This window comes from Diabrotica virgifera, chromosome 3 (assembly GCF_917563875.1).
Source record: "Diabrotica virgifera virgifera chromosome 3, PGI_DIABVI_V3a".
NCBI lineage: Eukaryota > Metazoa > Arthropoda > Insecta > Coleoptera > Chrysomelidae > Diabrotica > Diabrotica virgifera.
In genome coordinates this window covers 67,293,544-67,309,645 of record NC_065445.1, presented here as the reverse complement: position 1 = coordinate 67,309,645, position 16,102 = coordinate 67,293,544, and the positions used below count along the sequence as shown (strand labels likewise).

The 16,102-nt window shown below is 32.9% G+C and overlaps 1 protein-coding gene across 2 annotated transcripts in view; it reads right to left on the bottom strand.

Annotated features, from left to right (window-relative positions):
* LOC126881873 (anillin-like) overlaps positions 1-16,102 on the bottom strand; it is a 136,175-nt gene that overhangs the window by 84,827 nt on the left and 35,246 nt on the right. Inside the window, exons 6-9 of one of the 2 annotated variants that reach the window (XM_050646521.1) lie at positions 13,022-13,372; positions 4,694-5,192; positions 346-662; positions 129-291 (exon numbers count right to left, since the gene is read on the bottom strand). In XM_050646521.1, coding sequence (XP_050502478.1) covers positions 129-291; positions 346-662; positions 4,694-5,192; positions 13,022-13,372 — 1,330 coding nt within the window. The remainder of the gene's footprint in view (positions 1-128; positions 292-345; positions 663-4,693; positions 5,193-13,021; positions 13,373-16,102) is intronic. The other variant, XM_050646522.1, reaches the window with a different exon arrangement.

Sequence of the window (16,102 nt, the reverse complement as noted above, 5' to 3'; positions counted from 1 at the left end):
TTTAAGCAAAATAAACTGTTTTATTTATAACAGACCGATAAACCAAGGACTTGAAAGACTTTCAATTTAAAAATTTACTGTCAGTAAATAATAAGCAATATTATTTAAATATTGTATATTTTACTTACCATACGGTTTTCCCCCACTTTTCCTTTTTTCTCCCGATTTTCTTCGCTCGTTTTCGGAAGACACAATTTTGGCTGGTTTTTCGGGTATCATAACAGTTCTTTCTGTGGCATCTGCCTCGTCGTCATCTTCATCTTCTGATACTTCCTTTATGACATTAGCAGTCTAGAGATATTTTTATTTTAAATATTTGTAATTAAAAATTGTTAAGTAAGTTACCTCTTTGTTAGTGTGAAACCGGTTTAACAACATATCCATCTCCTTCTGCCTTTCGGACTTGACGCTACTTTCGATTTGTTCCTGAGATATCGTCGATTTGTTCTTAAGCAAGGCCGCCATTTTGCTCGCTATTCCTCCGGCCTGGGGCACGTATGCTACCGTCGGAGGAGCAGGAGGTGCTGGAGGTGCAGGAGGCTTGGGAGCAAGTTTCTTTACAGTTTTAGGCGGACTCTGTATCGTTGGTCTAACCAATTCCACCTGCACGATTGTTTTTTCTTTCTCTGGAACTGGATTTAAAGCAGGTTTGGCAGTTTTATCTACAAAACAGTGTTTATTAAAATAAAAGGTGCAATTACAAGTTATGAAATAAAAAACAGATAAACACTCGGACGACTAAAAGACTAAAATGTCCAACAGACGATGCAATTTGTTGTATTACCGATCATTAATATTCATTAGATGTAACCTTCCATAAACAAGAATGCCCTGAATAAATTTCTATAAAGAACGCTTGAAGAAGAGAGGCCCTGGACGTAGATGTATATCCCGGCTGGCCAATCTTAGTAGGTGGACTGGTCTAACGTCAACTGATCTATTTCGAGCTGCTGTGAATAGAATAAGATGGGTCAATGTGGTTGCCAACATCTCTATAAAATCCATATTTAGAAGAAAGAACGCTTAAATACTGTGTACGGTGACAAAAATTCTCCCGACAAAAATTGGTTTATCGAGTTTCTAAGTGGTCGCACGTCGGTTTTTGATAAGTCTCACCCAGGTGCCCAAAAAGCGACTACCACAGAGGATAAGTAAAAAAATCCACGATCGCCTATTGGCAGATGGTCGACTGAAGGTTCACGAAATAGCTGAAACAGTATATAGTCATCTCAAAAGATCGCATATTTTCTCGAATCATATTATCCTGCATGAAATGTTGGGCACGAGAAAGCTGTCGGCGTGATAGATTCCGCGTTTTCGCACTCAGGCCAATAAGCAGCACCATGAGACCACTTCACAGCAATGTCTGAGGCCGTTTAAGAGTAATCTGAATGAGTTTCAACGTTGCTTCTTAACCGTAGATGAAACGTGGATCCACTAGTACTCAATAGATACCAAGGAACAGTCGATACAGTGGACGCCACCCCGCGATAGTGCCCCGAAGAAGGCGAAGATTGTCCTATCGGCCGGAAAGGTGATGACCACCGTTTTCTGGAATTCACAAAGTTTGATCTATATGAGCTTCCCGAAAAGGGCAGAAAGCTCACAGGGCTTTACTAAGCACTATTTAGCCCAATAAATGACCGTTTTGGAGTGTAATTTCCAGGGGCAACTCCGAATTGCATGAAAATTTGGATTTAGGTTCTACTTACCCTCCACTTCAAAGTTGAATTTGTGCCGTTGGTTGCTTTTACTTGGGGGGTGACAGTCACCCCTTCTAGGGGGTGAAAAAAACATACGTTCAAGATAAGACCGGAAATGGATAAATTGACTTATTTTACTTATTTTAGACACCTTTTGTTCTATAAAGTTTTTTACAAGTCAATACTTTTCGAGTTATTCGCGATTTAAAACGTTGATTTTTCGACAAAAAAACTACGTTTTCAGACTGTTTTTCCCAAATAACTCAAAAAGTTAATATTTGTGTAACAGTAAAGTCCACAAATTGAGTAGAAGCAAAGTTGTAGCTCATGAAAAATACGTTCTTATTCGTCTAATTCCAAATCGAATAATTCAACGCAAAATCACCGAAGAAAGAAGCGTTTTTCGGGAAAACCTTATTAACATTTTTAAAGTATCGAAAAAAAGGTTATTATTTGTTTTTTACAAAAGTTTACAGCATCAAAAATAAACGAGTTACACTGAAAAAAAAAGTTGGCCCCTTTTTTTGGTAAAAAAAAAATCGTGAAAACCTCCCTCTATTTAGCACCCTAAATGAAATTAATCGTTTGGCTTTACCATCTATTTTAACTGTATGTGTATTGTTTATATGATCTGTAAGTTTGATTGGTTTGAAGTGCTTATTTCTGAAAACATTTGGTTTTATAGTAAAAAAAAATTTCTAAAAATTTTTGAAAAATTTCATTTTTTCAAAATAACTTAAAAAGTATTAGTGATAAGAAAAATCTTAAAGAGTAAAAAAATGTAGGTTTTGCTATTATAAATATGCTAGTTTCATTTTATTTCTCCGTAAGACAAAAATTGGTTACGATATGGCTGTTCAAAATTTGCATACACTCGTCATTAGTGACCCATTCAAGCTTTCTCAATTATAACCCTTTCAAAAATAAACAATTTAAACCGGTGAGACTGACAGATCATATAAAAAATAGATAGGTAAGTAAATTGTTTGTAAAGCGGTAGCGATTAATTTAATTTGGGGAGCTAAACACGGCGAGATTTTCATGATTTTTTACTCGCTTATTTTTAATGCTAAAACTTTTGTTGACAATTAAAACAAAGCTTGTTATAAACACTTTAAAAGTTTCAATGGGTTTTTCCCGAAAAGTGCTTAATTTTTCGGTGATTTCACCTTGAAATATTCGATTTGGAATTAGACGAATAAGAACGTATTTTTCATGAGCTACAACTTTGTTGTTATTTGATTGATAGACTTTACTGATACACCATTTATTTGGGTTTTTTATAAGCTACACTTTTGCTAAGGATATTTTTTTTCGATAAAATATTTACTTTTTGAGTTATTTGCGAAAAACCGTCTAAAAACGTAGTTTTTTTTGTCGAAAAATCAACATTTTCAACGGCAAATAACTCGAAAAAGTATTGACTTAAGTAAAAAACTCTATAGAACAAAAGTTGCTTAAAATCAGTCAATTTATCCATTTCCGGTCTTATCTTGAACTTATGTTTTCTCACCCCCGAGAAGGGGTGACGGTCACCCCCCAAGTAAAAGCAACCAACGGCACAATTTCAACTTTGAAGTGGAGGGTAAGTAGAACCTAAATCCAAATTTTCATGCAATTCGGAGTTGCCCCTGAAAATTACACGGTATCGCCGAATTTCCCGTTCATTTACTGGGCTAATTGGGTTTGCAGGGAAAACAGCATCAGTCGAGGAAGAAAAAAGTGCTCTTCCACCATGACAATGCACCGGCGCTCTGCCGACATCTCCACCGTAGCCATGGCCAAACTAATCACCAGATTTGGCCCTGTACGACTTATTTTTGTTTCCATACTTGAAGAAGTCACAGTGCAGAAATTTAAGTCGAATGAGGAGTTAATCTACGTTGCTGAAGCAATATGTCTGACACAGAAAGATGAAGAAAGATTGAGGATTCTAGAGAGAAAAATAATTAGGAGGATAGCAGACCCACTAAACTTAGGTAATAATCAATTTAGAAAACTGATGAACCACGAAGTACGAGAACCTTTGAAATGGGAAGACATCGTCGGATTTATCAAGGCACAGAGACTCAGGTGGATAAGAAATATATCTCATATAGAAAAGAGAAATCCAGAAGCAGTTATCAAGAAAATTACTAAACGGAGACCTGTATTGGGACCGTGCAAGTTCGGCAAAGCGACACCTATTTCTACGCTCTGCAACTTTATTCGCACTTTTAATTATATTGGCCAATTATATTAGTCCTGGTTACTGGATAATTGTCAAGGCTATAGTCCAAAAAAATAATAAGAAGAAAAAATAAGATTCAGGTTATGTTATGAAAACGTAAACAATTGTATGTAGTAAATAAAATTAGTTATTAAAATGCAGTACTGCAAGCAAACTACAATTAATTAAATTTACCTTTATATAATAATTGCATATCATATCAATATTGTGGAGCAACATATAATTTTTCTTCTTCAATGACAGTAGATATGAAATGTACGTCAATTTGACAATTTCAATTGACAATATGAATTATTTAAGAAAGTTGCAATATTTCTCCGCTATTCGCGGACGATCGTTTCTCAATTCCCTTCCAAGTACTTGCACACCGCGAATAAGACAGACCACGAGGAATACCCAAAACCACATGGAAGAACCAGATAGTAGAGGACCTTAAGAAGATGGGAGTTAAAGAATGAGTAACCATAAGCAAAAACAGGAACGAATGCAGAAAAATTGTAGAATATGCCAAGTCACCCAACCAAAATGTTACTGCGCACTGATACCCCGCGACAAACGAATTGATAGAGCCCATAGAGGGCGGCAATCACTCCGCTAGGAATGTATATGCTATGATGATGAGGAGTAATCCAATTTTAAGCTATCCCGAAAGTAAAAATTAAGTTAATGCGAGATGAATTGAATTAATAAGTTTTTTGTTGATTTGCCAACCCAACAGACATCAAACCTATCTTCTATATGTTAATAATTTAATGCTTACCTGCCCCGATTATCTTCGTACAGCTGGCTTTCATTGTGGTTTCAACTTTAACCGCAGGAGCCATACCAAAAGCTGCTTTTGGAACCAATGCTTCCCCTTTATTTTTCTCGAATAATGCCTTTCTTTCCGACACGGAAAGCAATGCAGGATCCTTAGTCGATTTTGAAGGACTATTTTCAAATGCTGCTGCTCTTTCAGCAATATTGTTACTTCTAATATGGGCTTTTACAGGACTTGGATGTTGCTCGGAGATGTCGATTTTTGCTTGTATCGCAGTAGCCATTTGTCTTATTTTGTTCTCTTTAGGTTGGTCATCATCGTGTATGGTAGTGGCTTGTATTGTATCGTCCTCCGTGCACTGATCTTCTTGAATTGACTGTAGTTCTTGAACTCTGTCAGGATTTTGTTGTTTGTTGGGTTTTATTTCGATATTCTCCTGTGAATTATACGAATATACTAATCGAGAATTTGAGTTTGTTCTCGTGAATCCTTGTGATTCCTACAGTAATAAAGAAAAATCATGAATGTACTACAAAAAATTTCTGAATATTTGACAGCACGCTTAAGTGTAAAAATTTTTATTAGTTAGGATATCTTAAGCTTTTACAGTGCAAAATTCGTCTAAAGAATTTATTTACTATATGAGTATGTACCTACTTAATCTGAAATATATGTAAATATATATCATAACAACGACAAGTTAAATATATAAGTAATTGAGGGAGTCAGACGTAAAAGGGTTTAAGTGCAGTTTTGATAGGTCTGACATAATCAGCTTCAAAGTTGTTCGAGTTTTATCAATTATAGAAGTCATTAAACTAAAATATGTCTAGTGTACAAGTACAATGTTCTATAAAATGATAAAAATATAAGGGTATATTATTACTCTTATTATATCCTTCCTTTTTTTCAATTATTAAAAAAATGTACTTGAATCGGTACATGGTGTTGATAAATGTTACTGGTAAAACGGTTTAAGTGCAGATTTTAACTATTGCTAATTATTTTCCTGTAATAAATTAATCCTGTATTAACATGAGGTTTTTACAGAATACTAAAAATAGTTTTGTGGTAAAATGATTCAAGCGCACTTAAGGCCATCGGTACATAATTCGCAAATATTTTACGGCTATCCCTACTTTTTCTGTCTTTACACGGAAAATTACGTGTAGTAAAATTCACACTGGTATGGATATGTAAACATTACTAGAATTCTACTTGAAAATGTCATCATTAACTTAAAGAGATGGCTTTTGAATGATCTTGGACAACTGTTACTTGTATAATTGCAAATTATTAATTCAGTTAATAAATGTGATAATTTTTTCACTAACTATACAGGGTGTCCCAGACTAATTTAGCCAGGCTATATCTCTTAAACGAATAGAGATTTTCGAATGGGACAAAAACTGATCTATTCTATTTGTAATACACTGTAATGTGGCGTAGAAAAAATCATCGCCTAAATATTCATCCCTTAGTTACAACCCCTCACTTTAATTTTTTTAATAGCAGCCTGTACATTTTTTTATAGTTTTGGATGTGGTCTTCGATCGTCTATTCAACACATTTTTTAAAAATAAAATCTGTTAGTAAGTAATCAAGAAAAATATCAGTTTGTTTTTGATAATTATGTGTCCCAGACTAATTTATCTAAGCTATATTTCTTAAAAGAATAAAGATTTTCGAATGGGACAAAAACTAATCTATTCCATTTGTAATACACTTTAATATGGCGTAGAAAAAAATTCTCCCCTAAATATTCATCCCTTAGTTACAACCCCTAACTTTAATTTGTATTTAATAGCACCTTGTAACTAAGGGATGAATATGTAGGGGATGGTTATTCTTCTACACCATATTAAAGTGTATTACAAATGGAATAGATCAGTTTTTGTCCCATTCGAAAATCTTTATTCGTTTAAGAAATATAGACTGGATAAATTAGTCTGGGACACATAATTAACAAAAATAAACTGATGCTTTCTTGATTATTTACAAACCGATTTTATTTTTAAAAAATGTGTTGAATAGACGATCGAAGACCACATCCAAAACTATAAAAAAATGTACAGGCTGCTATTAAAAAAATTAAAGTGAGGGGTTGTAACTAAGGGATGAATATTTAGGGGATGATTTTTTCTACGCCATATTACAGTGTATTACAAATGGAATAGATCAGTTTTTGTCCCATTCGAAAATCTCTATTCGTTTAAGAGATATAGCCTGGCTAATTTAGTCTGGGACACCCTGTATATTCAGTGATTGTAATAATTTATATGTAAAACAAAAAATAATACTCAATGAGAAAAGAGAAAAAGTGTTAAAGTGATTTTTTAATAATATATTGTCACTATGGAACGCTTACAATTTTGAACATCTTTAACAACAAAATACTTGGATCACAGAATATATTATCCTGATGTATTCTCTGCTTGGATCTTCCACAAATAATACACAATAAATAACTTTTTATTAAGTTCACGTCTAAAATCAATTATTTATCAAATACACTATATATCAATATTATTTAATCAACAACTCAAAATATTCCCGATGCCATGTCAAATATTTAAAATTGTCACTGTCTGACTGACAGTATGCTGACAATATTCTATTCGACCGAGTGCGTTGTATGACAAAGATAGATTTGGAAATATTACCACGGACATTGTGTTCATTTTTTTCGAATCCTGAAAAAACCAATAAATATTTTTGAAAAATTTAAACGCAGAATGAAAGACTATATTATTACAGAGGGCCTAAAGTCCCTTAGAATAAATAAAAAGTTTATTTTGAATGAGATATTTTAAATTAAATATCACACTAAATTTTCTCTTAGTTTTTCACCCCTGTAACTTATTAAAATAAACATTATAGAAGTTCTCAGGGACTTTCGGCCCTCGGTAAGAACGTAATCTTTTATTCTGCGTTTAAATTTTTCAAAAATACTTATTAGTTTTCTCAGGATTCGAAAAAAATGAACTCCCATTTGAATAGCATTGTAGCCGAAAATACGTACCCATCCTCTTAAATTCACGTCTTAAATCAATTATTTATCAAACACACTATAATAAATATATCAATAGTATTTAATCAACAACTCAAAATATTCCCGATGCCATGTCAAATCTTTAAAATTGTCACTGATTGTCACTGTCTGACTGACAATATGCTGACAATATTCTATTCGACTGAGTGCGTTGTATGACACAGATAGATTTGGAAATATTACCACGGACATTGTGTTCATTTTTTTCGAATCCTGAAAAAACCAATAAATATTTTTGAAAAATTTAAACGCAGAATGAAAGACTATATTATTACAGAGGGCCTAAAGTCCCTTAGAATAAATAAAAAGTTATTTTGAATCAGATATTTGAAATTAAAAATCACACTAAATTTACTCTTATTTTTCACCCCTGTAACTTATTAAAATAAACATTATAGAAGTTCTCAGGGATTTTCGGCCCTCGCTAATAACGTAATCTTTCATTCTGCGTTTAAATTTTTAAAAAATACTTATTAGTTTTCTCAGTATTCGAAAAAAATGAATCCCCATTTAAATAGCATTGCCGCCGAAAATACGTACCCATCCCCTTAAACCCGTTTACTACTACATACTTGTTTTTACAGAATACTAAAAATAGTTTTGTGGTAAAACGGTTCAAGCGCACTTAAACCCGTTTACTAGCAATGCAAAATGCAATTGTTTCCATTAAAATAAATGTAATGGCGATAGATGGGGACTGTATGGCGAAATATGCTTGAATCCTTTTACCACCAAGTTATAATACCATTTAAGTATGCGAATCTGTACTTCGAGCACATTTTTAGAAAAGTGCACTTAAACTCTTTTACTTCTAACCCCCTAAATTATTTTTGAAGTAATTTGAAACCCTACTTTTCACTGTCTGATAATAATTCCAATATTGACTTTCTAATTTTCGGCTTAGTCGACAACGACTAAAATTCTGAGAAGGATGCATAAAGGAAACAAAAATCCAACAGAAAGGAGGAAGAATTGATTAGGCTCAATCAGATAAAATTCACATACACAACCACATTCTAATTAAATTAGAAATGTTGTAATAACTTACATTTTGTGCTTATGGAAAAGTGGTTGGTAGAGACCCGGGCATTATACACAACAACAATTTATCGTAGCGATGTAACATCGCAGTTCGTTTGTGCAGTTTTATCGATGGTGTGAAGGAAATAGGCGCAGATTTTAGGTTGGTGCAGAGAACTTGTTGCTTCTCTTATCACGGTATTGTTTTTTGTATTAGCGGTAGATATAATACTAAAGACAGGAGACATAAGTAAGTCTCTTCATTCATTCTCAAATAATTATGCCAATCTTTTGGGGAAAATTTCAACTCATTCAATAAATTTAGGTGAGGGTATGACTTTAGTTTGAAAAGCCAATCCTTAAGGCGCATTTAAATCAAAGCGAACGCGAACGAACGAACGAATTCGTTCGTTAACTTTATTGTATTTGTTCAGCGAATCGAGCACGACCGAACCAATTCGTTCGCATTCGCACATGTTCCAACCGATGTCGGTAAGTTAGCGAATCATCAAAGGAAATCGTTGTTCAATGTGGACAGTGGATAGACGGTAGCGAACGAATTTTTTTTTTTTGGAAGTACTGATTTGATTTATTTACAAACATTAGTTCGAGAGGGTTGTTTATTGTGTAGTCGTGAAAACATAATTTTGCAATATTGAATGGACCAATGAAAAGATACTTCAATTGAGTTACATAGAAATGAAGAATGCCTATGAAACCCGAAATCGAAGCTGTATAAAATAATCAACAGAAAAACTGATGCTTGTTTTAACAAGCGCACGAAGTGCACGAAGCGGGTTGTGATGTCTCTGAACTAAAAAAATGAATTAGCTTCTGGCATCATTTAGACGAGAAAGACAAAAAGAGGGTTCGAAGTGGTTTGCTTTTAAAAGCCTAATGTTTTTATTGAATACATTTCAACCCAGAAAGACTAATGAGGTAAGCAAATCAAATTAATTGCTAAAATTAATTAAAAGCAAATTTATTTTGATACACCAATTTTACAATTTATTATTGGTTATCTGAACATAATATAGTCATAATACCAAGAGCAAGCAACTTTTTCGAGGAAGAATTTTAAGAAAGCTGGTTCTTTAATATATTATTCTCTATGCTTCCTCAAATAGCGGATAATACCTGCTACCTGGCTGCTGATACAAATTGCGTTCATTAGTTCAAAGCACATTACAGGTACCTACCTACATATATTGAATTCAAAATTATTTTAAGATAATGTTTTTTTTTTGTCATTATTTTGTAATTATTAGAAATATGAATACAAATTTTTGTCAGTAATTTATATGCTAAAAAGTGTTACGTTTGACCTGTGCTCTTGTGCGGAATGGAAGCATGGACGTTAAAGGCCAGTTCCATTAACAAATTTGAAGTGTTTGAAATGTGGTGCCTACGTCGAATGCTTAGAATATCATGGACGGACAGAGTCAGAAATGATTAAGTACTAAGAAGAGCGGGTTTGCAGGATAGGGAACTTTTTAATTATGTTAAAAGTAAGAAGACTGCATACTTAAGGCGCATATTACGAGGGGAACGATACACTTTTCAGCAACTGATACTCGACGGAAAGATAGAGGGTAAGAGGGGTCTGGGAAAAATATGTCATGTCTGCGTAATCGTCACCGCCAGTGGACAAGAATCCACGGCTATGAAATGCTTTGCAATGCTGCTAAAAACAGTAATATTTTATAAACAAGACAATGTACGGTGGACGCCTACGCAGAAATGCACGGCATCTTAAGAAGAAGAAGAAATATGAATTTATAATTGCTAGACATTTTTGGACGTTTTATTTATCTCAAACTGTAGTTGATAATGCCAGATTTAAATAAAATATTAATAAATAAAACTTATCATCAAAATTTTCAACAAAATAATAAAAAACACCTGGATAAATTAATTTTTGAGTCTGGAAATAATTTTTATTTTATTTGAATTATTAAAATCAGATTTTTTAAATTAAATAATTATAGAATAGAAACAGGACAAAATGAAATTATTGAAGTCGTATGAAAATTTATAGGTACTTATATTTATGAACTTTGTTTTTTATATCGTAATGTTCTTTTTTCCTTTAACTTATTAGCTTTGTTATCCAATACATATTATAATATTTGATCTTTGTGTTGACACTGTTTATGGTTTTGCTTTTGTCTTTGTAATATTTATTTTTTGTAATAATATTTTCTGAAGTGGGCTTGCCCGTAAATAAATAAATAAATAAATATGACATATTTTTTTCCTTACAGAACACACATTGCATTTTATAAGCTATTATGTATTGTATTAAAATGTACCAAGCAAGAAACACGACAATAAACTTAAACACAATTTGTGACTGGCCCATCTTAAATACATCTGCGGGCAATATGCACTCCCGATCATCAAGGAATGCGAACGTTCGCTTCAATGTAAATGGCCCTACTTTGTAGCGAACGAATGACCAAGCGAACACCTACGAATTCGTTCCTTCGTTCGTTCGTTCGTGTTCGCTTCGATTTAAATGCGCCTTTACACCACAAACTCCGTGATTTTCTTCTCTCTTTGCACAAAATAAGCCAGACTATTGCAAGCGCGTCGTCGTCTTCTATCGCGGATGACATGTTTATAGTCTGAGATTCTGCAGAGAACTGATGATCCATGCAAATTTTGTAGACCTAGGGACACTCAAAGGACGTTTGATAATATTCTTACCATTATTGGTCAGCAAAAGTTAAAATAATAAACAGTAGATACACCTCGTCTAAGCACTTGGCAGATGTTTATTATAGGTCTGGACCCCGCGTATGAAAAAAAAGTTGATTAATAGCAAGCTGAAAATTTGTTAATAGCTTAAGGGTGTCTAGTCGGACAAACGATATATGGGAACACTGGAACAGGGGAAGTTTTAATTGTGGGACAGGTTAAAAATTTGGAACGGTCAGACCACTAAAAACGTCACATGTATTTTGTCCGACACAACTTACAATTGATTTGTTAGCCTTTCATTAAACTCTCATGCAAAAATCAGACTGCTATTTATCACCTTTCATAATTCACTGTCATTTGACATGTTCTACGTGTTCCACTCATTATAGTGCCCATTTGGTGATAAATAGCAGCCTGCTTTTTGCATGAGAGTTTAATGAAAGGGTAACAAATCAATTGGAAGTTTTGTCGGACAAAATACATGTGACGTTTTCGTGGTCTGATCGTTCCAAATTTTTAACCTGTTCCACAATTAAAACTTCTCCTGTTCCAGTGTTCCCATATATCAAAGTTTGTCCGACTTGACACCCTTAGGGCCGGTTGTTCGAACGCTAATCAACAATGATCAGTATCAAATATTTAATTACTGTCACAACTGTCAATGTCAACTTTGGTTGGGTTGCTGAAAACATAATTGATTATAATTATGAGATTAGTTAATTAATTAACATAACAATTATTAACATAATTGATTACTAATTTCATAATTGTACTCAATAATTATGTTTTCAGCAACAAAATCAAAGTTGACATTGACAGTTGTGAGAGTAATTAAATATTTCGGTTCTAACCGGTTTTGGCCGGTTCGAACAACCGGCCCTAAAGCTATTAACAAATTTTCAGCTTGCTATTAATCAACTTTTTTTCATACGCGGGATCCAGACCTATTACTCTCTCAATACTAAATAAAATCTTGAATAAACCATACATACTTTTTCTAAATATCAAAAACTCTGTTTTCAATCCTCTTTAATATAAAATCATGATATTTCTCATCAAATACGAGTAGTTAATACTTTAAAAAAGCAAAGTTTTAATTTTTTGTGAAATATATTTCTCAGGTGGTAAAAGATTACCAATGTTGTATCTATACTGATAGATATCTGTAACTAAAAAGTTCTAAAACACTTAAATACAGCCAAACATATTCTTGAAAAGCAAAGGCGCACATAAAAAAGCAGCAAGAACACAGAACACCCATATTTGTGAAAAGCTTTCTGTACACAAGTCCGTAACAGTCCATTAGCAAAAGTTTTCTACAAAAAATACTGAACACCATGAAAATACTTGATACCAGACTAAAATCAATACTTGACAAGAACTTCCTAGTGCATTTTTATACAAAGTTATATTTAACAGTGATACTTTTTATTAAAGTATTTACTCATATCTCTAGCTTGATATAAATTAGTAAGCAAAATATATCTACAAATCAACATTATTAGACTAAATAATTGAAAGCTACACAAAAAATGTAAATAATATTTTCTTACCAATTTATCTAAAACATTTTGATCCCAACTCACTTGTTTGGCTATAACTCCAACTATCTGGGTAGTTAGATCCTTCTTAACACCATTGGATTGTTTTACAGGACTGCTTCGAGAAACACAAGTATCATTTCTTTTACTTGTTTCATTTTTGTTTGACTGTTCTTGTATTTTAAGTGGGGAATTTACCGATTGGGGTTTCTTTACAGGTGAACCTACTTCTTTTGGTGGTGGTGGTGCTTTGGGTTTTACTGATGTTTTGATAGGACTATTTTTATTAGAAGTTGGTGGCTGGGGCGCAGGTGGTTTCCAAGTCTTTTTTGGAGAAGATTTTGATGTTTCAACTTGACGAACCTATTAAAAAAACTCAAGAATTGTCATTTGTATAGTTATAAATAATTAAAAATATATTGTGACATACAGAGTGAGTTTTATTTACGGAATGTCTCAAATATCTCGGAAACGGCTTGCACGATTTTTATATATTTTTGTGGATAAGGGTCTTCTAATGCGGCCGATATTATAGTGGTATTTACATTGTTGTCAAACTTTTTTATTTCAAATGTAACACCCTGTACATTTTTTGCGTTTTGAAGTCCTTAATATACAGGGTGTCCCGAAAAGATTGGTCATAAATTATACCACAGATTCTGGGGTCAAAAATAGGTTGATTGAACCTCACTTACCTATATACAATAGTGCACACAAAAAAAGTTACAGCCCTTTGAAGTTACAAAATGAAAATCGATTTTTTTTCATATATCGAAAACTCTCAGAGATTTTTGATTGTAAATTGACATGTGGCATTTTTATGGCAGCAACATCTTAAAAAAAATTTAAGTAAAATTTGTGCACCCCATAAAAATTTTATGGGGGTTTTGTTCCCTTAAACCCCCCAAACTTTTGTGTACGTTCCAATTAAATTATTATTGTGGCACCATTAGTTAAACACATTATTTTTAAAACGTTTTTGCCTCTTAGTACTTTTTCGATAAGCCAGTGTTTATCGAGATATTTTGAATATTTGTCGAATCCACCACATATTTGTATATGGTTAAGTACCATTTGTAGAGACCTGTTAATAATCTGAAAATTTATTTATAATTTACATTTTTAGGTATATTTTGAAAAAGAAGCTACATCTCGATAAAAAGTGACTTATGAAAAAAGACTAAGAGGCAAAAGTTTTAAAAACACTGTGTTTAACTAATGGTACCACAATAATAGTTTAATTGGAACGTACACAAACATTTGGGGGGTTTAAAGGAACAAAACCCCATAAAATTTTTACGTAAATATATTGAAAAAGAAGCCGCATCTCAATAAAAACTGGCTTATCGAAAGAATACTAAGAGGCAAAAAAGTTTAAAAAACGTTGTGTTTAACTAATGGTACCACAATAATGAATTACTTGGAACGCACACAAAAGTTTGGGGGAGTTTAAGGGAACAAAATCCCCATAAATTTGTTATGGGGTGGACAAATTTCACTATAATTTTGTTTTAAGATGTTCCTGTCATAATAATGATACATGTCCATTTTCAATAAAAAATCTCTAATAGTTTTCGATATATTAAAAAAAAATCGATTTTTATTTTGTAACTTTAAAGGGCTGTAACTTTTTTTATGAGCACATTTGTACTAAGGTAAGTAAGTTAGGTTCAATGGAACTATTTTTGACCCCAGAATGTGTGGTATAATTTATGACCAATCTTACGTATACTGATTATTTTTCACGTAACATTCCTTATAACTAAATGCCGTAATTTCGGAGTTATTATCGGAGATTATTATTTTCGGAGTAGATCATTGGGAACTTAAAAAGTCTTTTGTAATTTTTCTCTAAAGTTGATTGTTTTCGACGATTGATAAACAATTTAAAACTGAATTAAAAAAAAACAATAATTGACGATTTTCAAGGCTTAACACCTTCAGCGCCACGCTAGCTCACAAAATTTTCATTCTGGGCCAAAATGTTTTTTTTTTTTGGTGAATGGGTTCAAATATGTACTTATGTACTACAATAACATTTTTCAAATATGAATTTCTAGTTACATACAACCTATCTTTTCATGTCTAAGGCCAAATCCAGTTATACCAGGAAATTGGCTCAGGCCAAAATATTATTCTCTACAGATAAAAACTTAAGAAAGTGTGTCCTTTTAGGAGACACAACAGATCGAACACAACGAGCCATGTGTATCTTTTTCGGTACACAGCGTTGAGGACAGTGTGTATCTAAAAGGATACACTGGCGCTGAGGGTGTTAAAAATACAAATATAAACTATCATCATCATCAGTGGCGTTACAGTTCTTTATGAGCCAAAGCCTTTTTCAAAACAATCCTCCATTCGCCTCTGTCTGTGGCAAGTCTTCTCCATGCTTTAATTCCAATAGATTTTAAATCGTTCTCTAAGTTGTCTTGGTACCTAAGTCTCGGTTTTCCTCTTGCTCGTTTAGTCCAGGGCGCATCTGTTTTGAGATGGACGTTGAGAGGTGACTCAAATTTTTTTGCAGAAAATGCTTGAAAATAAATCAAATAATAATATTTGAGTTATCCTCCCTCTCAAAAAGGTCCGGAACATTGTTTAAATAATCAAAATGTCAAAAATTGAAGGAAAAATTCGATTTTTTTCTTCGTGTTTTGATTATAACTTTAAAAGTTTCATTTCCGAGAAAAGTTGTACTGACAAAAAAGTTGCGCAATTAAATTTCCTACAATATAGAATCGGTTAAAAATTTAAAAAAATAGTCGCCCTAGTTGCAGAATAGCAATAATTGCGAAAAAAACATACAAAAACAAGTATTCGCATTTTACGTTTTTCAACCATTTATGCTACACTTAGGACCTTCATATTTCACCCAGAAAAACTTTATGATACAGTAAAACAATACTGTAAATTTCATTAAGATCGGTTGAATAGATTTTGCAAAATAAATTTTGCAATCCAGCTTTCGCAAAAAAAAATTCATTTTTTCAAAATGTTACAGGACTGAAAATAAAGCAGATAGCAAGTTGAAATTTTTTTTGCTTATAGAAGTGCACTGTACCTTTCATTTGCAATTTTCAAAATTAAAAACGA